The sequence below is a fragment of the Corvus hawaiiensis genome, chromosome 5 (genome assembly GCF_020740725.1).
Source record: "Corvus hawaiiensis isolate bCorHaw1 chromosome 5, bCorHaw1.pri.cur, whole genome shotgun sequence".
NCBI classification, from domain to species: Eukaryota; Metazoa; Chordata; class Aves; order Passeriformes; family Corvidae; genus Corvus; species Corvus hawaiiensis.
This window is the reverse complement of record NC_063217.1, coordinates 5,794,869-5,815,693: the sequence shown is the minus strand read 5'-3', so window position 1 is coordinate 5,815,693 and position 20,825 is coordinate 5,794,869. Positions and strand designations below refer to the sequence as shown.

At 51.2% G+C, this 20,825-nt stretch overlaps 1 protein-coding gene across 1 annotated transcript; it reads left to right on the top strand.

The window, feature by feature from the left end:
- The first annotated feature begins 2,811 nt into the window (after positions 1-2,811).
- RPIA (ribose 5-phosphate isomerase A) lies at positions 2,812-20,517 on the top strand. The gene is made up of 9 exons (XM_048304472.1): positions 2,812-3,067; positions 8,823-8,883; positions 10,941-10,996; positions 14,798-14,857; positions 15,728-15,792; positions 16,127-16,195; positions 16,696-16,837; positions 17,334-17,433; positions 19,317-20,517. The coding sequence occupies exons 1-9, from the start codon at positions 2,885-2,887 to the stop codon at positions 19,412-19,414; spliced, it is 834 nt and encodes a 277-aa protein (XP_048160429.1). The 5' UTR covers positions 2,812-2,884; the 3' UTR covers positions 19,415-20,517.
- Positions 20,518-20,825: the final 308 nt, after the last annotated feature.

Genomic DNA, 20,825 nt, shown 5'->3' with positions numbered 1-20,825 from the left:
TCATGGGTCTTGGATTTTAGCTGTTTCATGCCTAACGAAATGAGAGATGAGTACAGTTAATTGGATCAATACATCTGACACCCAGAGGGGCTGTGCCTTTGCCAGGATTTCACTCAGGTTGGAATGCACTTTTCTAGCTGGTTTAGGCTGAGTTAAGTCTGCCATGGAAGATGGTCCCACAGCCTTCCTTCTCTCAACTGACTGATCTTGCTGCCTTCCTCAGGGAAGGTCAAGGAAAACTGAGCTTGATTTTTTTGGCTGCTTTACCTTTCTGAAAGAACAGCTCTCTGCCAACACACGGAAGTAGCAGGAAAACTTGGCAAGAGATGGATCATAAGATGGGAATGCTCCTTTTTTTTTTTTTTTTTTTTCTGTTTTAGACCAGGGCAGCTTAAGCCAGTTATGAAACTCCCTTTCAGAGAGATATATTAAGTTGGGCTGACCCAGTTCAACCTCGCTCACCTGGCAAGAACAAACTGCCTTTTCTTGCCTGTGTGGCAAGGCGAATCAGCACAGGGTCATGGGAATGCATAAACTCTGTACCCAGGCTGAGTGGATGGTGGCTGAAGAGAGTGAAAAGCAGGCTCTTCCCTTTTTGTCAAAAGCAAGCTGTTATCTCAGCTACCATGTAATTTTCCTACCATGTAATTTCAGCCTCAGATGCAGAATTCAGCACCCAAAGTCACTCGGTTGCCCTGACGGCCTGAAAGGGCTGAGCTGCTCTGTTCCTCAGCGTGGTTTTTGTTTGGGTTAACACCTCGCAGTTACCACCGTTTGACAGGCAGAATGTCTGTTCAAAGCAGGTTCAAACACCTCCTTGGACTGAAGCACAGAGGGTGAGAGCTGGCTTCTGGAGAAGCTTTGACATGGGACAAAACCAGGCTTGTACAAAAGGACTTTGAGCTGTTTGCAAACAGAGCTGGTTGCTGCTGAAATTCTCAGAAGATCAGTTTCTAAAATGTCCAATACCAATTTTTTTGTGCACAGGCAAGGTTCAGCACACCATAAATGAAAGATTTCCTGCTTTCGCTGGAGCTGTAACTCACCAACAGATCCAGGTAAATTGCTGACAGAAAGGCCATTATCTAGAAGTGGGAATGTTTGTGTTTCCCCAGGCACTGCAAGATGTATTTCAAGCCAAAGCTATCAGCCGTTGCTGTAAGGGTACAACAGGTTTATCACCCCACACTTCTGTGCTAACACTCCCCACTTTTGGGAGTGGGATTTGAGAGAAGCCCAGGGTGGGCTTCCTGAGTCAACATAAAACCCTAGTGACTGTTCCTCATTTCAGGTATCAGTCAAATACTTAGGATACTGAACAGAATAATCATAGAATCATAGAGTGGCCTGGGTTGGAAGAGACCTTAAAGATCATCTTGTTTCAACCCCCTGCCATGGGCAGGGACACCTTCCACTAGACCAGGTTGCCCGGAGCTCGTTCCAACTCTTCTAGGGATGGGGCAGCCACAGCTTCTCTGGGTAACCTGTTCCAGTTCACCACCCTTACAGCAAATTATTTTTCCTAATATTTAATCTCAACCTACTCTCAGTTTGAAGCCATTCCCCCTTGTCCTGTCACTACAAGCTCTTGTAATGTCTCCCCACAATCAGTCAGCTGTTCCTTCAGTTTTACCCTTCTTGCATCATGGAGGAACACAGTGCTTTGGTCTGATTCTCTCTGAATATATATCCCACTAGACGTATGTATTTACAGTTCAAAATGGGTAACTTGCAGGAAAAATCGTTGTCAGCTGGCAGAAACCACTAAACCACTGCATAGAACCACGTGCTGCTCTAAACACCGAGTCACCTGCTCTGTACAGAAAGGTAAGGCCTTACCGCGCTGAGATAAGCCCGGGCAATGATAATAGAGTCTTTGTTGAAATCCCACCCCATTGTTCAAGGACTGATGTGCCGGCCCAGGGAAAACAAAGGGGAATGTTTCTAGTCCTTGAAAATCACAGCAGAATCGCAGAGGTTGGCAGCAAAGCAAGCCAGTCATAAACAGAATTTAAAAAGAGAAGTCAGCGGCAGCTTTTCTGTTGTGCAAATACAAAGATTATTCTCTACGAATTGTGGCGTGACCTTGGAGCAAGCACCTGCAGTTCTCATCCACCTTTGTGGGATTGCAGCCTGGAGAGAAGCTGAGGTACCTGTGAATGGTCCTAATGTGTCTCACAGGAGTGAAAATGCCCATGTAGGGGGACTTCAAGGTTGTTCTGTCTCTCTAATTTGTTTCAGAAACAACTGAAATCAACTCAAGGTAGAGGGAAAAACTATGGCAAATAGAAAAAGGCACGTGCTTCAGGACGGGAGACCTCCATGGGGTTTTGTCCCGACCTTCCTGCAGGGTGGGGTAAGGACTAAGTGCTAGTTGATACGACGCGCTCAGAGAACCCGTGGCATATTTCATGTCCATGTTGCTACTTTCGAGGGAGATCGTGCTACACAGTTTGAGTGAAAGTCCAAGAAAGGCTCTTCCTCAAAATCTGCGGAAGCCCGGCCAGAGTTACAGTAACTCCCCGAGCTCAGTGCATTGCCTGGCCTCCTGCAGGGGCTCCCCCCGCCATCCTCCCTCTTCCCCCAGCACTTCCAGGCGGGACACCGCGCATCCCTCTGCTCTTTGCGGAAATGCTTCCACCCTTCCAGCCCTGGCAAACCCGATCTCTCGGTACTTATACATGTATATACATTGATGCAACAAGTTGCTCCGGGGACTGTCGGGCATTGTGGGAGCTGTAGTTCGCCGCTCGCAGCACTACAAGTCCCAGCCTTCCGGCGGAGGAGAAGGAGGAGGAGGCGGAGGCGGAGGAGGAGAGGGAGCCGGCACGGCCCAGGCCTGCAGCCCGTGAGGAAAAGCCCCCCGGGGGCGGGCCGCGCCGGCATGCGGCTCCCCGGCCGGCTCGCCCTGCTCCGCAGCACGCCCCTGGCTGCCCGTCCGCCGGGGAGGGTCCGAACGGGGCGGGCGGCGGCGCGGCGCGGCTTCTCCCGCGGGCGGCTCGGCGGCACCATGGCAGAGGAGGCCAAGAAACGGGCCGCCTTCGCCGCCGTGGACAAGCACGTCCAGGTGAGGCAGCCCGGGGTGCTGCGGGGCGCGGGGGGCTCTGAGCCCAGGTGCGCGGAGCGGCCGCGGGGTGCGCGGAGCCTCCGGGAGCACGGACGGACCCGGAGCGCGCGGAGGGGCTCCGGGGTGCAGGGACGCCCCAAAGCACAGAGAAGCTCCGGGGTGCAGGGACCCCCCCAAAGCACAGAGAAGCTCCGGGGTGCAGGGACCCCCCCAAAGCACAGAGCGGCTGCAGGGTGCTGGGGTCCCCCAATGCATGCAGTGGCCATGGAGTGCACGGAGCATCCAAGTGCACGGAGCGGCTCCGGGGTGCCGGGACAGGCTGTGGAGTGCCGGGAAACCCCAGTACACGGAGCGGCCATGGGGTGCCGGGACAGGCTGTGGAGTGCCGGGAAACCCCAGTACACGGAGCGGCCATGGGGTGCACGGAGCTTCCCAGCGCATGGAGCGGCTCTGGAGTGCACGGAACCTCCAGTACTCAGAGAGATCCCGGAGTGCAGGGACAGGCTCGTGGGGTGCCGGGACCCTCCAGTGCACGAGGGGCCACGGGGTGCGTGGAATTCCCCGGTGTACGGACGGAGCTCGGGGTGCAGAGACCCCCTAATCCCCGGACGGAACTTGGGGTGCACGGAGCAACTCTGGGGTGCAGAGACCCCCTAATGCACGGAGCGGACACACGGTGCGCGGAGTCTCCAGAGGCACGGGCGGGTCCCGGGCTGCGTGGAGCGGCTCCGGGCGCACGGACGGGCTCTGGGGTGCTGGGACTCTGAGTGCACGAGGTAGCCGTGAGTTGCACGGAGTCCCCCGGTGCACGGACGACCCTGGTGTGCACGGAGCGACTCCGGGGTGTCGGGATTCCACAAAGGACAGAGCGACCTGGGGTTGCAGGGACTCCCTAATTTAGGGGAGCGGCCACGGTGTGCACGGAGTCTCCCGGGGCACGGACGGAGCTCGGGGTGCGCGGAGCGGCTCTGGGTGCAGGGACAGGCTCTGGGGTGCCGGGACCCCCCCAGTGCACAGAGCGGCCACAGGGTGCACGGATTTTTCCAGTTCATGGAGCGGCTCTGGATTGCAGGGACAGGCTCTGGGGTGCCGGGACCCCCCCCAGTACACGGAGTGGCAGTGAAGTACACGGAGCTTCCCAGGGCATGGACAGGATCCGGGAAGCACGGATCCTCCAGCACACAGAGTGGCTCTGGGGTGCCGGGACTCCCCGTGGCCGCTTCTGCCACGGGGTGTGCAGAGTCCCCCGGTGCACGGACGGACCCTGGGATGCATGGAGCGATTCTGGGGTGCAGGGACACCTTAAAGCACAGAGCGGCCGCGGACTCTCCCAGGGCACGGATGGACCCTGCGGTTCATGGAGCAGCTCCGGGTGCAGGGACAGGATTTGGGGTGCTGGGACCCTGCAATGCACAGAGGGGCTATGGGATACACGGAATCCCGGGGTACATGGACGGACCCTGGGGTGCACGGAGCAACTCTAAAGTGCCGGGACCCCACAAAACACAGCGGCCAAGGGGTCCACGGAGCCTTCCAGTGCACAGACAGACCCAGGGGTGTGTGAGGCAGCTCCAGGTGCAGGGACAGGCTGTGGGGTGCCAGGACTCCCAAGTGCATGGAATGGCCATGGGTTGTATGGAACTTTCCAGGGCGTGATGGGCTTCAGGTGGCACGGACTTCTGCAGTGCATGGAGCAGCCCCGAGGTTCATGGTTGCAGTGGGGGGCACTGAGAATACACCCTCCACTCGGAGCACAGACAGTTCTGGGTGCAAAGAGGGACCCTGGGTGCACAGATGGGTCCTGCTGAGCCTCTTTCTCCTTCACTTTGGACTTCACTCCTTTAGCTGGGGAGAAGGAAGAAAACTGCTTTTCCTTCCCCAGTGTGTGCCTCCCTGGCAGCAGCTCCATGCCTCGTCCAGCTCAGCACTGTGTACGCCGAATCTGGGGTAATGTCTTGCACCTCCAAACTTCCACTGTGCACTGGGCTGTGGTGGGAGTTCAGGCTAATGCCATGTCCTGCTCCTTTCTCCAAGTCCGGGATGTGCTGCTGCTGCACCCTATTTCTGACCACCCAAGCAAGGAACAACAGCCCCTGACCAGGGGTTCTGTCTTGTCCTCTGCAGGGGGGGAAATGCAGCCAGGGGCTTGAATCAACCCTTTCAGTGTCAGATAGGGCTGGAGCTGCTTGAAGTTTGGCACAGCCTGATCACAAGCATTTGGAAGAGCAACGGTTACAGTCACGCAGGGGTTTATCGCAGTGTTTGCTCTGCCAGCCCTTTCGCAACAGCAGTGGTGAAATCGGGGTGAGAAGTTGCTGTTAAGAAAGTAGATATTAGCAGTTAGGGGAGAAAAAAAAATCCCTTTCCCTTCCTGCTCCCCCCTTGCTGGGTTAGTGTTTTGATGTTCGGTTGCTGATGGCTTCCCTTATGTCCCATGAAAGTTTGGCTTGTTTTGCAGCCCCTTTCCTAGGAGCAGTCTGTACCTGCCTGAGACCCACCCCCTGCCTGGCCACCACGACCAAAAGTCTGTGAGATGGGGGAGCCTGGGGGCTCTGGCAGTTCCATAAAAATCCTCTTTCTTACCCAAGTCAAGCCCAAAATTGTGCATTGAGGGTTTGTGGGAGGAAGGACTTGTCTCACAAGGTGTAGAGCCAAGACACCACTGTTGCTGTGAGTTACCATAACTGGCTGCTCCTTTGATTTGGGGTAAAATCAGTACTTTTGGACTTTTATAGTGAAATAGCTGGCTTTTATGCTATTTTGTGGCCAGGCAAACTTAGGATAATGTTTCTGGCTGTGTCCCAGCTGACTAAAGTTCAATGTCCAGCTTGTGATGCTGTTTAAATAAATTAGGCAGTGTCTGGGGTATTATGCTCGTGCAAGTTGGCTTCAAGGAACAAGAAGCAGCTCAGAGTCACTGCCCAAGAGCTGAATGGTCTCAGCTGTCAGTTTGTGCTGTCGGAGGGCAGCTGCTGTTTGTAATGGATACGTTCTTGTTTGCTCGTTAGAGCTCTCTGGAGGAAGGAGGGTTATCTCTAAAAGCTAAGCTAAGGCTTCCCTTGCACAGCAGGGATGTGTGGGAGACACCACTGGCTTCAGGGGTTGGTTCTGCTGGACAAATCGCTTTTGCTTAACTCTGCCATAAATCCATGGCACTGGGGGCTTGGGACTGGTACTGGGTGAGGCTCCTCGCTTGGTGTCCTCCTTCACACCCACCCCTGCCTGTGCCAGCACAGGAGCTCCTTGTGTGGCAGATGCACACCTACAGGTGGGAGGGGGGATTAGGAGAGGAGAACTTGTTTCTCCCTTTTTTTTTTCTTTTTTTTTTTTTTTATTTAAAGCTAGGTTGGTGTGTTTACCCACAGCACTTGTCCCCAGGCAGCTGCAGAAGCAGAGTTCCCCAGTCCTGGAGTGGACACTGAGGTGACCAACCTCAGAGGCCATGCACTGTGGGGTTGTGACAGCTTGGGGCAGCGGGGCTGGCACAGGGCTTGGGGTTTTAGAGCTGTAAGCTGCTTGGGGAGAGCTGGCTTTGCGTTTATACAACACCTCTGAAGGCGGGCCCTGTGAGCGTCTCTGTTAGCAATGAAAATACAGGTGGGAGCGCTATGTCCTGCTGCCCCAGAGAGCACTGAGCAAACTTTGGGCTTCGCTCTGTATTTATCTACTACTTTTAGCTGGAGCTCTTTGCTCTGTAACCTTGTAAACTTAGGTTGGACTGGCCAGTCGCTGTGTGCTGCTGATACTGCTCCATGTGTGCTGCCATGTTGGCTTCTGTAATGCTGGGCAGTGTCTTTAGGCCCTTGGGTTGGCTGAGAAAGTGCTGTGGTCACTGCCCACTTCACCCATACGTGGGTCCTCAGCTGTGCTGTTGCTCAGTGCCTTGGTTTTGTTTGGTGGGCTTTTGGTAAACAACATGAAACGTAATTTTTTTTGTATGAGGTGCCGCTCCTCAGTGCTCTGCTTCTTACCAGTGTTTGCCCTGCCCCTGTTTTTAAAAGTGGATGTTTTATGGTTGGTTTTGCCCCTGGTCTGGCTGGGGTTGGAGCTGAGGAGGGAGAGGTGGGAGCCATGGTAAGGCAGGGGCTGTGACAACACCAGTTTAGACTGACTTAAAGTGCTACTTCACCTCTAATCACTGATAAATGGATGGGCTGGGACCCTTGTGAGCTCTTTCTGCTTCATTATAGTGAAGTGGCTGATGCTGAGGCTTTCCCCATCCCTTTAGGGTACCCAGCTGCTCCAAGGAAGTGTCCCACCCTACAGAAATGAGGGCAAAGAGACGAAACTGCCTCTTCCCGGGTTGAAACAAGTCTTTTGGGAACACTGGTACTGCCCATGTCCTGCCAGCCTCTGCACAGCTTTGCTTGCCCCTTCCTTGGCTGGCCTTGCCTGGCTCTGCCTGCTGGGTGGGTGACACTGAGAAACCTCAGGAGCTGTTGGGTTTCTGCTGGCCACGTTGCAGGTGTGCAGCAGTGACCTGTTGGTCTCCCCAGCTTTTGCAGAGTCACCGTGGTTAGTGAGGGCTGGGATGTAAGCTGAGCCTCTGGTTTTGGAGAACTTCTGTTTTCTTTAAGCTTTTAACCTGCAGAAGCAAGAGAAATGACTAATCCCAGCGGAGTGTGACATGTCTTCAGCTGCACCTTTCCAGGTGAACTTGCGTGACAGCAAGATTTTAGCTGGTTGAAGTGCTGCAGGTATGGCTTTTTCCACAGCTGCTGAACTCTGGATTTGCTGCACATGAGGAAAGAGCTCCAGATCTGTCTAATATCCAAGAGATAATGCACAAAAGCTCTGTGCCTGCATCTCTGGTTGTCTTCAAGTCTTCCTCATCTGAAGTCTCTGTGGTGATACTGGGCCTCTTTAAGTCAATTTAAGCTTTGGATTCCATCCAAAGAAAATGAAGTACACTGAAAATGGGGAGTGCAGAAGGCTGCAGGTCACTTACAGGGGGTGGGAAACTGAGTTGATGATAAACAGAGACTGACATGGCAGAGAAGATGTCTTGCAGAAGTAACACAAGTGCACCCATCCACCCCCAGCCTGCAGCACCTTTTAGGAGTGTATCTGTGTTATGGGTGACAGGGCAGTCATCCTTCTTAAGCCAGACAATATGCAAAGAAAGGTCAGGATGGAGCTGTGGTTAAAATTTCATCCTCTTCAGCACATGCTGCCAGGCTCACCCACCTTCCAAGTTTTGCTGGACTCTCCTATAGGCAGTTTTACACTCTGTTTTGGAAAACATTTTTTATTATTCACAGGAACAGCTGCTGTGCTCTCTGCTTTGGCTGCTGGTGCATCTGTGCTGTTTACTAACGATATGGTTGGCAGCAAACCCAGCCTTTTACTGTGTGGCTTCCTTGGGAGATTTTATCTTGAGGCTGTTTCCCCTTCTTCCTCTGTGGTATTGTCTGAAATTCACAGCTTTCCGGCAGGAGAGCTTTCATGGAATGCCAGCAACCACCAGTGAGTGTGTTTGGAACACCCTGAGATCGGACCGTGCTGGTAATTAGCAAGCACATGTCCCTTAATGAGAGGGAGAGTTGATTAAAATCCCTTGGCTGCACACCATGGCCATGCCCTCGCTGGCACAGTGTGTTCCCTTCCTTGCCTGTGGAGTGCTGAGATGTTGTGTCCACGTGCATCCCTGGACAAGGCTCCTCTTGCATGTGTTTATAATGCCAATTTTACTGGGGAAAGTGGGCAATCTGGAGGCTCCAGTAACAGCATTGCTCTGTCTCTCTTTGATTTGCAGAACAATCAAGTTCTTGGGATCGGAAGCGGATCTACGATTGTACATGCGGTGCAACGATTAGGTACGGTCCTAATCCCCTTCCTGTCCCTCCCACCACAAAAAGTCCCTTTTTCCATCTGCCCCAACTACTTAAAAAGCACCCTACATCACCTGCATGCTGACTTAAAGCTGATGCCTCAGGTCTATTCACTGACTGCTATGTCCTGTTTGAAGCTGGAGGTTAAAACTGGGTGTTGGGCTCCAAATTTATTGCTTGAGAGTCCTGAGGAGGTAATGATTTGCCACCTGTTCTCCCCACACAGCCAGGAAAAGCACTCCACTGGCACCCACCACAAACTGGAGCTGAGCTCCTTGGTCTGGTTCCAGCTTTGCCCAGCTCTGCCCAGTGCTGACTTGCTGTGTGGCTCGGGGCCATGCAGCTGCTCTGCTTCCTTTAACCCGTTTGCCTGTGGCTCCTTTTGCTCCACACATCCACGTGATTCACACTGAGGGCCCTGCTGAGGTGTAATGAAAATGAGGAATGTGAAATCCTGCTGGATTTTATTTATGTACCCCACAGCCAGGTTTACCTGCTCGCTCCAGGTGCAGGGGTTTGCTCAGGGCGTGATTGAGAAAATTTCAGCAAAATATTCGAGTGAGGCAAATGCGGTCTTGCAAAGTGAGTGTGAGGGTAATTATTGTCACGCCTCGTTACAGAGGGTGCAGAAGTTTAAAGTTCCTTTGCAGGGCACTCTCAGCCCTAGATCTGTGTGTGGAGGTGCTGAACTTTGAATGTCCTTGCATGCAGAGCAGAGCAGCTGTGGGGGCCATGGTAGGTTGGGAGTGCAGGATCAGCCCTGTTGTCCTTGGGGGCCTTGCTTGGATACAGAGGAGGAATCACAGAATCATTAAGGTTGGAAAAGACCTCCAGGATCCTCAAATCCGATGCAGCACCATCATGTTCACCACCAAACCACACCCCAAGTGCTACGTCTGCACTTCCAGGTATGAAGATTCCACCACTTCCCTGGGCAGCACAGTTCAGTGTGTCCTGCCTGGGTGGCTCTGCCTGTCGAGGGAGTCCCCTGGTGACCTCTAGCTCCCTCAGGCAAAGCTGTCCTGCAGCCCAGAGCAGGCTGAGTTCTGATCACAGCCCAGCCCTTCACTGTGCAGGGACATGGCAGGGCTGGGGCTGCCCCTTGGCACCCATCTGGCCCCACACTGTGTGTGTGATGCACTTCATTGTCTGGGAGCTGCTGTTCAGCCTTCTGGGCTTGGCTCAGTACTGCAACCACTCCCTCCTTGAGCACAGAATCAGCCTCTAAATAAATGGCTATTGTATTTGAAGAGGAGTGGCTGTTCCAGGCTGCAAATTCTGGCTTTTCATGTCTCCTGACTGCTTTAGAACTGGGATGTGGCTTGTAACAACATCCAGCCTCATGGATTGCATGTTCCATCCTTCCAGCAGCAGCGCTACCTTGCAGCATGTAGCTCGTGTGCTTGCTCTGGTGCAGGAGCTCTTGCTGACTCTTGGGCTGTTGGCTTGTGCCTGAGTATTGTAATTACTAAAATAACATTTTGTCCATAATGATACCTTAGTAATAGATCTTAGTCATTTGAGGTTAGCCTGGGGGAGGAAATATTTCCTTCCATTTAATGGAATACTGTACTTTATTGGTCCTTTCCCTGCCATATATTTAAATGTTCTATAATAAATTAATGTGATGTCCCCAGGGCAACAAACCAGCAAACCTTTCAGACAGCTGCTGGAGCTCTGTGTTTACATGGAGAGCAGCAAAATCCTGTCTAATGGAGTGAGAGAGGGGATGGGGCCGATTTCCCAGGTGAGGATTTGCTGATGGGCTCCTCTGCTGCTGGAGACGTAAAGGTTAATGGCTCATGGTGGCTTGGGCTGGGCCAGAGTGGGTGTTTAAACATTTCTGACTGTTGAAACTGAGCCTCAGCCTATGGAGAGTGACACCTGTTTGCATTTCGAGCATGACTGAGTTATTTGCAAGCCAAGCAAGTAATTGCAGTGAATCAGAGGGGCTGCTCCGAACTGAGGTTTTTTAAAGTGAAAGTTGCTGTGTTTTTACCTTGTGCAATGAACAAACCAAGGCTTCTGCTTTTTGCCTGCAGCTGAGCGAGTTAAGGAGGAGAACCTGGCAATTGTCTGCATCCCTACATCCTTTCAGGTAAGTGCTTTCCTCCTTTGCTTCCTGCCAGTCCAGACACTCCTGCAGGGGATCTTCCCTGGGCTGTGGGAGGCCACCTTGCCTCTCTGTGGTTCACAGAGGTGTGAATTAACCAAAACCACCAGTGAAAGCAGACGTGGTGCAGCCCTGCAGATAGACCTCACAAAGAAGGTGATGGTGCTGTGTTAGCCTTACCTGAGCTCAGGGCTGGGAAGTATATTTTGAGCCAGTGTGGTAAGGCTGGTTGTGTCAGGGTTGGTGCGGGGCTTTCTCTGGATCCCAGTTGTGGGAAAATGCTGCTTAGTGGTGAACCAGACTCGTAGTGCAAAGCTCACTGGAGACACTTTGTCTCCTTGGAGTCTGTATCAGCCCTGACAGCTGTAAAGAATAATAGCAAGCTCTTGTGTTTTCAGAGGGAACTTCAAGTGCATCAGCTGGATTCGATAAGAAATTGCAGAAGAGAAATTGGCTTAACCTCTTGTTTGCTGTGCAGCCTTTGAAGGAATTGGTTCATACCAAGCTAGATGCTGAGGGGGCTGGAGGGAGAGGGAGAACCTGGCTTGGTGGTGGAATACAGAGCTGCTGGGGAAGCTTCTGAGCATCTCCCATGCCTTTGGCAATTGGCTTTGGTCTCTTTGCCTCTGTTCCCTCCCTCTGGGCAGGGAGAGGTGATGTGATGGGGATCACCTGAGGGTTTTTCAAGGCTGGGTGGCAATACCGAATTGGGCATGTGTCCTTCTCATGGTCCTGGTGTGGACCTGGGGACTGTACTTTTGTCACCACCTTGTCACCATGAGGACAGTCAGGCAGCATGGCAGGAGGGGCAGAGCCTGTCCTGTGAGGTTTTCAGGGACTGGGTGGGTAAAGCCCTGAGCAACCTTGGAGCTGACCCTGCTTTGACCTGGAGGTTGGATAGAGACCAACCTGAATTATCCTAAAATCTTAGGAAAACTTAACATCCTCTTGCCCTGCAGTTGTTTAAGTGTGGGGGTGACAGGGCTCTCTCTTCCTAGCTGTTGCAAACAGCCAGTGGCCAGCTGGGGTATAATGTAAGGTGCTGCAAAGGCCAGAAAGTGAAAAAAGATAAAAAATTAACCTATATCAGTACTTCCATTGCTTATATAGACTGTGGTGAGAGTCTGTCTTTGATCTGTCTAAAATGATTCCCATCCTGAAATGCCATGTCCCCTTTGAATCTAGGAGAAGTGCTCTGAGTTCAGTCACTAGTTCTTAAAGAAAATATTGATGAAGCTCTTGTAGTGAGCATGGGCTGGAGCCTGTCCTGCCTTGAAATGTTGTCATAGTTCATTTAACATCACCGAGTTTCTTACCAGTAAAACAAAAAGGTTGCTGTTAAAGGGAAGAGAGAGATCGTACACTTGCAGGAGCCAAAATTCCCAACACAGGGCTGCCTTGTATCTTTTGCAGTCTCTTAGACCTCAACCAGTTCTGAGTGGCGTGTTCCCAGGCCAGCAAAACAGCATTTTATTTTCACTATGCACAGGTGTAGATGGCTGCCTGAGGTCACTGGCAAGGAAGAGTTGGTTTCAGTGGGCTTTTATACTCCTCCCTTCCCTGTTGTCAGGTCATTAATCCAACACCATGAGTAAAGCTAGATCAGGGTAAGTATCTGTCCCCTGCCGTTTGCGTTGTCTCTTTTCACCAGGCCGTGTGCTGAGAGTCCCACGGAGTGGGACTGTTCCTGCCAAGTGCTGTGCAGTTACCACCACTTTTCCCTCAGTTATGGGAGATCTGCTTTTGGTTCCCACTGCTCCCATTGCCTTGCAAGCAGAGCCTGGAGAGAGCCAAGCCACCTCGTTGCCACACCGCTGACTCTAAGCCTGTTCAGGGTCTGGCCTGCATGTGCAGCACAGTGTTTCTCAATGCTTTCCATTTCCCAGATCCCTGAAATCGCCTTACGTGGGCACCATGTGATGAATGCCAACCCACTGATTTTTATTCCTTACATTTTGTGGGTCCTTAGGGCCCCACAGCCCATGGGTGTTAAAACTGCATGCTATGAAATGCCATGATAAACTATTCAAGTCATATCTCATTGCCAGGAGTGCCACCTGCTAATTCTAATGTTTCTGGGCTGCCAATACCTGTGGCTGATGCACTGTGTTAGTGTTAGTGGGTAGAATTCAGGGGAATCAGATGATCCAGGCTATTGCACTGGGGTTTCTTGGTCTAGCTGCAGCCTGGTAGCAAGTTTGGACTCGAGCAGAGTCTGTACAAGGAGGGAATATCTCTCAAATGATGATTTGTAACATAGAAAATTCAACCAGTTAGAGATTCTACAGATGACACCAAGCTGGGTGGGAGTGTTGATCTGCTGGAGGGCAGGAAGGCTCTGCAGGGGATCTGGACAGGCTGGATGGATGGACCAAGGCCAGTGGTTCTGAGGTTCAACAAGGACAAGTGCTGGGTCTCCACTTTGGGCACAACAGCCTCCTGCAGAACTCCAGGCTGTGGGCTGAGTGGCTGAAAAGTGGCCAAGCAGAAAAGGACCTGGGGGTGCTGATCAATAGTGGCTGAACATGAGCCAAGCAAGATGTGCCCAGGTGGGCAAGGCCATCGGCCCCTGCCTGTGTCAGCAATAGTGTGGCTGCAGGACCAGGGCAGTGATTGTCCCCTTGTGCTGGGCACTGGTGAGGTCACACCTTGAGTCCTGTGTCCAGTTCTGGGCCCCTCAGGACAAGAAAGCCACTGAGGGTCTGGAGTGTGTCCAGAGAAGGGAGCAGAGCTTGGGGAAGGGTCTGGAGCACAGGTGTGATGAGGAGCTGGGGGGGCTCAGCCTGGAGGAGAGGAGGCTCAGGGGGAACCTTATTGCTCTCTACAACTCCCTGACAGGAGGATGCAGCCACGTGGGGGTTGGTCTCTTCTTCCAAGCAGCATATAACAGGACAAGAGGAAATGGCCCCAAGTTGTGCCAGGAGAGGTTTAGATTGGATATTAAGGAAACTGAGAAGGTGTTCGAGCACTGAACAGGCTGCCCGGGGCAGTGGTGGAGTCACCATCCCTGCAGGGATGTAAAAGACATGTGGCACTTGGGGACCTGGTGGCCTGGGCAGTGCTGGGTTAATGGCTGGACTTTATGTTACTAAATCTGCCTAGACGATTCTGTGACTCCCTGTTTAAGCTGAGGGACTGAGCCAAGGGCAGCTCTGGGTGCCCTGTGTTGTGTTACCACTAGAGGGAAACATGGCCACTGCAGGAAATGTAGATCGGAGCCACCAAGTAGCTGTTTCAGCAGCTTCCCACACTTTTCCCACGAGTTATGCTTTTGTTTGTTTATTTTTTAGCTTACTTCCAATATGGAAAATATTTTCTTTGTTAGTTCCACATTGCTGTGGTGTAAATATTTAATTTTCTTGGTCCCGTTTTTCAACTGAAGGAGATAAGAAGGGCTGGATGGGTGTGAGGGAGAATGATGTCCAAGCTGAAACAACGTAGGATTTAAAATTCCATATCTGCTTGATGCAAGTGATTCCCACCAAGCTGATGAGGCCTCCTGCTATTTAGTATGGAGAGACCCAAACCCAGGAGTCCTGTTGCACCGTCTGAGCATTTTAGTTTAAATCAGCAGCAGGATTTCCTTTTGATTAAACTGCTCTGCTCTGGAAACATCAATTTCTCCTTGCTGTGTGTTCCCACTGCAGCCTCTCCACCAGCTCAGAGTGGAGCAGTGGAGCTCTCCCAGGGAGGCTCCGTCCTTGCTGCAGCTAGAGAGTGACACCATGAGTCTGTTTTCCTTTCCTGCCACTGGTAACTGGTGTTTGTTGTCTTCTTGGTGCACAGGCCCGTCAGCTGATCCTGCAGAACGGCTTAACACTGAGTGACTTGGACCGAAATCCAGAGGTAAGTGGGACCATGGAGCTGAGACCTCACCTGACCTTCCTCTCAGCTGGTCATTCAGAAAGTGTCCAGGCTCCTTTGTCCTCCCCTGAGGCTGAGTTTGGGCAGCCACACTGCAGAACAGGAGTGAGAATTTGAGTTAGGACAACAGGAAATGGCCTCAAGTTTTGCTACAGGAGGTTTAGATTGGATATTAGGAAAAATTTCTTCACTGAAAGGTTGGTCAAGCAGTGGAACAGGCTGCCCAGGGCAGTGGTGGAATCAGCATCCCTGGAAGTGTTCAAAAAACATGTAGATGTGATGCTTAGGGACATGGTTTAGTGGGGACCTGGCAGGGTTTGTTGAGTGGTTGGACTCAATGATCTTAGAGGCCTTTTCTAACCTTAATGATTCTATGATTTTAACAGGTTTAGTTTGTTTTTCCCCCAAGTTCTCTCCTAGTTCTTGTCCTTTTAGATGGCAAGAAGGCTGCTTGGTTTTGTTGCCTCCAGGTGCTTGGCATCTCTTCCAAGATGAGGCCTGAGGCAGGGATATTGCTGAACTGTCAAAGATTTTTCCTAGGAAAACCCTGCACGCTGGTCCTTAAATGACACCAGAGGATAAAGGTGATGTGCCTTTCAGGCCAGCAGTTGGTTTGGGTTTCTCTTCCTCCTGCTTTCACATGCCTGTGGTTTTTAGAGGGGCTTGGGTGGTCTCAGGGTATCCTTGGGCGGCCCATCAGACACTCTGCTCAGGCTGGCACCAAGGTGCTCCCTGCTCTGGTGACATTTGTGACTGCTGCTTGGGACCCACGACCCCTGGAGCTGCACCAGGAGCAGGGCCTGGATGCTGCACAGGAGGGGTTTCCACACCAATTTTCTCCTCTTCCCACAGCTTGATGTTGCCATCGATGGAGCAGATGAGGTGGACTCTGACCTCAACCTTATCAAAGGTGGCGGGTAAGCCTTGCTGTCCATCTGTCTTGTCTGTCCCAGAGCTGGTGGTGGGGGCTCTGAGCATTCCTGTGTGGCTGTGGGTATCTCTGGGGTGGGCTGGAGAGGATCCTGTGCAGGGCTGTGTGTGCACCCACAAGGGGAGATGGCTCCTGGCCAAGGCTGCCAGGGACAAGGGGCACAAAGTGAGGGGTGAGGATAAGGAGGATAAGGTGTGGGGCAATGCCAGCACCAAAACCAGCAAGAACATGATGGAGAGGACTGGACTTCAAGGCCATTAGGCACAGTGGGGAGCAGTCTGATGTTTTCTGGTTTTGTCTTTATTTTTTCCCCCTTGCAGTGGCTGCTTGACACAGGAGAAGATAGTTGCAGGATTTGCAAAGTGCTTCATTGTTATTGCTGATTACAGGTGAAGATATTACTGTTCATTATACCTTTTTCCTCCATGGGAGGTTTCAGATGGTGCTGTGTTAGGCCATTATTGTCATTCCAATGGTTACAGGAGAGCAGGAATGGGTGGAAATGAGCCTGGCTCCCAGTACTCCAGCAATTCAATTTATCTTTTTTGCTTAATTTTTAACTCAGCAGGCCTGCTTGGGAGTCAGCAGAGCTTGTGGGGAAGTGGCAGTTCTGCTCTTTGAGCTCAGTGAGTGTCAGCATGGGATAAATTTTCCAGCCATGGGGCTGTGGAAAAAACAACTCTTGTTCTGCTTGTCCAAAACATGTCAAAACAGGGCTTGTGACTGGATAGAGCATCGTGTATGGCTCTTGCTGCAATGGGCACACATGGACTGACCCTGTGTCCTCCTGAGCCTTGTGCCTGAGGGGTTTTCAAAGGGCCTGGGGTGACGTCAGTGATGTCAGCAGTGTAATGTCCAACACTAATCCCACCTCAAACTGTGCCCTCAGGAAAAAATCTGACAACCTTGGGGAGCAGTGGAAGAAGGGGGTTCCCATCGAGGTCATCCCCATGGCTTATGTCCCTGTCACCAGAGCCCTGACCAAAAAATTCGGCGGTGTCGTGGAGCTGCGGATGGCTGTTAACAAAGCAGTGAGTGTCCCTGGCAGCCCTGCTTCCCCTGAGGAACCGTCTGAACGTGGGCAAAGGGAGCACCAGAGGTCTGGCCCTTCATCTAGTGAAATCTGGGCTTTCACTCCCATGAGTGGCATCTTGTGTAACTCCTCCTTACTACAGTTACTCAGTTGGGTATTTAGGGGTTCAGGCTGCTGCTCATTGAAAGCCTCTCTGGCCATGACCCCTGAAGAAACATCCTGGAGCAGGGAGCAGAGGGATTGCCAGCCTGGGTCTGACCTGCTGCTCTTGGGGCTGTTGGGGGGCTGCAGGGCAGTCTGTGGTGCCAAACAGGGCCCGAGGTAGGGATGATAGTTTCACTGACAGGTTTATTGTGGGGACTGCCCCAATTTACTTGAAGGATGACTCTAAACCACTGCAGCAGGGACAGCTGGTCCCAGTGAGGGCTGTGACAATCCCTGGCTGGGATCAGGAGACATGGGGCTTATGTCATGACAACTGGGTTTGCTTCCAGGGCCCTGTGGTGACAGACAATGGGAACTTCATCCTGGACTGGAAGTTTGACAAGGTTCATGAGTGGCGTGAAGTGAACAGCGCTATAAAAATGATACCAGGTGATGTCTGTGATTTTTTAAAAACCACAAAAGCTGGCTAAGGCTTGGTGTGTGACAAGTAACCTGGACTGTGGCAGCTCTCCCCTAGATATGAGGAAATGTAGTGTGTGTGTATTTGCTCTCCTCCTGCAGGTCCCTACATTTGTTTCTACTCAAGAGATAAGTCAGCTCAATTGGTACAACTGTGCCCATGTGGCTTTTTCATATGGTGGTGAAAACCTGGGGTGATCCTGGTTGATGTTGACACTGCTTCCCATTAGACACAACAGTCCTGTCCTCTTCCTTACTCTCCTTGTGCTCATTTATAGAGTGACTTTTAGTGGAAACACTGGTGGAGGGAGGGTTTGCACTGTGCTGTGGTATTTTCCAGAAGGTGCTTACAGCCCTGCATTCCATTCCCATTGGGAGGCCCTCCATGTTCACCTTGCTGTGAGGATAAAGTACCCAAGCTCTTGCTGGGCTCGAGTAGCAGTGCTGAGTGCTCTGTTTGCAAACAAAGCAGCCTCTCTGCAAGGACTCTACTGAATGAGTTAGGACTCCTGCCTTGCATGAGACCTGCTGCCCAGGCCAGAGCTGCCTCTGGACCATCCAGGTCTGCCCAGGGTCACTGGATCTCTCTGAACTTCAGGGAAGCAGCATCTGGATGTCTCTCTGGTTGTCTTGGCAAAGCCTGCCCCTGGAGTCCATAACACAGCTGCCTTCACTGACTGCTCATGTGTTGCCAGAACATGCAGGAACAGGTTGGGATCTTGTTGCACAAACCCCAATGTCCCCACAAAGCAGCCATATATTGTCCTGGCTCCACAACTGAAACACCAGACCAGGCAGAGGCTGGGTGAAGAGTCACCAGTAACTTCTAGTTGTTTCTGGTCAGTGGTTTTGCTTCCCTCCGTAGTTCTTATCACAGAATCACAGAATTGTTGGGGTTGCAAGGGATCTCTGGTGACCACTGCTGGTCTGGGCTGCCCCTGGTGCAGTGCTCCATATCCTAATCCACTTTCTGCCCTTGGCTGTACAAATGTCTCTATTATTGGAGCTGCTTCTGTGCAAGAGGCAGACAGTGCCTGGTTACTCTGCACAGCAGGAACTTCTTCCCTGCATTGTTTTTGGTTTAGAAAGGAATGGTAAATGATGGGACCTGTTCCATCCTGTGGGCGTGGTCCCAGCACTGTTTGCTGCTCAGAAATCGATCTGCTAAGGGAAGAAGAGCTTCTTCCCCACCCAGAAGTGGATGAGCCTAAATGTGAGGCTGTTAAAGCCTAAATGCAGTACCAGTAGAAGGGTTTTGGCCACCTTGTGCTTGTGGTAGCCCTTGTCCTCCATTTCTATCCGCCTTCCTGGCCTCTGGCTGTGTCTCAGTGATCACTGTGAAGTTAGGAGCACCCCATAATTAAATGCAGCCAAAAGTACATTTGCAAAAGGGCTACAAATTGCAGAGGCAGTACCAGAGCTGCTGAATCTTAACATTTGAACAAGTGTTATCCAGGTGATCTCTTACAGGATAGTCTTTTAGATGAGTTTAAAGGCAAAGGAAGTAGTCCCTAATCCTGTGGGTGTCTGTAGCTTCCTCCTGCTCCCATGGGTCATCAGATGGTAGAAAATGCTTTTCTCATGATTGTGTTGGTGCAATAGTGGTGGCTGGGGCAGCATGAACATCGGGGGAGCTTTGGGAGTTGTTTCTCAGTCTCTGGAGAGTTTTTGCTGGGAGTGGCTGCATGGCAAAGACTTCCCAGAAGCTCCGAGTTTGGCTGATACAGGTTGGACACTTCTCCAAACCTCTGATGGAGGCACTGGTGGTTTTTATTGAGCAAAACCACAGGCAGAGCAGAGGACACGAGCGCAGGGGTGGCTCTGGCAGTAACCAGTGACCTCTCGTTCCGCAGGCGTGGTGGAGACGGGGCTGTTCGTCGACATGGCTGAGGTGGTGTATTTTGGGATGGAGGACGGCTCCGTCAGCGTGCGGGAGAAGCAGCCCTGCTGACAGGGCCCTGCCACGGGGACTCAGCTGTTGTGATGGTGCCAACCTGACGTTTTGCCTTAAGGAGCAGCGGCTGTCGCAGGAGACCCGCGGGAAAGCCCATCCGAATCCGCTGACGTGATACTGAATGTCTTTTTTTAAAAAAACAAAAAACAAAAACAAACAAATGAACAAACAAACAAAAAAAAATAGATTCTATTTCTATATATATTTTTACTTTACAGGAATGTTGTCTTTTTTTAATGAGTCGTTTCAATGAATTGCTTTAACGTTTTTATTTTGTTTTCTAAGAAATACTTACCAAAAACAGTACTCCCTGCTTTTGTGTTTGGAAGGTTTTTTTCTTTTTCTTGAAGAGAACTTGAACCCTTCTGGTTGCTCATAGTGCTTAACGATGGAGGTCAGAAATACAATCCTAATGCATCATTCCTAACTGTCCTGCCTGGGATGGTGATGTATGTCACAGGAGCACATCCAGTTGGGACCTGCTGATGCCTTATTTGGAACCTTTTTGGTTCAGTATTTTATGCCTTTTATTTTTCTATACCACTGTTTTTTAATAGTTCAGGATGTCTGGTTGTCCTCTGTGCACATGACAATTCTCTGAGCCTAGGGTGGTCTCTACATCCCCCTCTCTGGGACACTAATAAGGGCCTTTTCTGGGCTTCTGTATGGAGGAGACATTAATCCTTTGAGCCAAACTCTGCTCTCAGTTAATTCAGTACCTCTGATTAAAGTCTATCCTGTAGCTGGAGATGTTTGGGACTTTGTCCTTGTAGACCAAGAGCAGAACTGGGTGCTTGATGAAGTTTACAGGAGCATATTTTAGCAGCTTAGGGCAGTATGGAATAGTGTTCAGTGGCAAATGATCTGATTTGGAATGAAGGTTAATTATCGCCCCTCACGGCTGGTTGATTTGTGGAAGGATAGAGCAGAACGCACAGGAAAATGGAGTCTTCCTGCCTAAATTTTTCACGTGTAGCAGGAGAGAGACACTCGTTTAACATCTCATTTTTGGTGTATAGGTGCTTTGCATGGTTCTGATGTCGAAATGCAAGCCCTCTCCTTGTGTTTTAGACACTGAAATAAAGAGCTGTTATACCAGACTTGGTGGTAATTTTGTTCTCAAAGTAACTTATTTTGTGGATAATGGGGCAGATCATGGTCAGACCAACTTCTGCTAATTTCCCTCTTGCAAAAATCCCTCACTCAGGCCAAATCCACCCTTCTGCATTTGATTTCTTTTTGCTTATTTAAAATTAACCAGATTGTCTGGTCAACACTTATCTGCAGTGCTTTCCTCAACAGACACTGTCTTCAATTTGCACATCTAAAACCTGTGCATCTAAATCCAGCTCTTGTACTGAGCAAACCGCCAGCAGCTTGCTGGAAACACTGGGATTTCTTTTCCCGC

Coding starts and splice junctions, on each gene's coding strand:
- RPIA (XM_048304472.1), top strand. CDS start 2,885: ATGCGGCTCCCCGGCCGGCTCGCCCTGCTCCGCAGCACGCCCCTGGCT. Junction 8,884..10,940: donor ACATGCGGTGCAACGATTAG/GTACGGTCCTAA, acceptor TTTTGCCTGCAG/CTGAGCGAGTTAAGGAGGAG. Junction 15,793..16,126: donor AACCTTATCAAAGGTGGCGG/GTAAGCCTTGCT, acceptor TCCCCCTTGCAG/TGGCTGCTTGACACAGGAGA.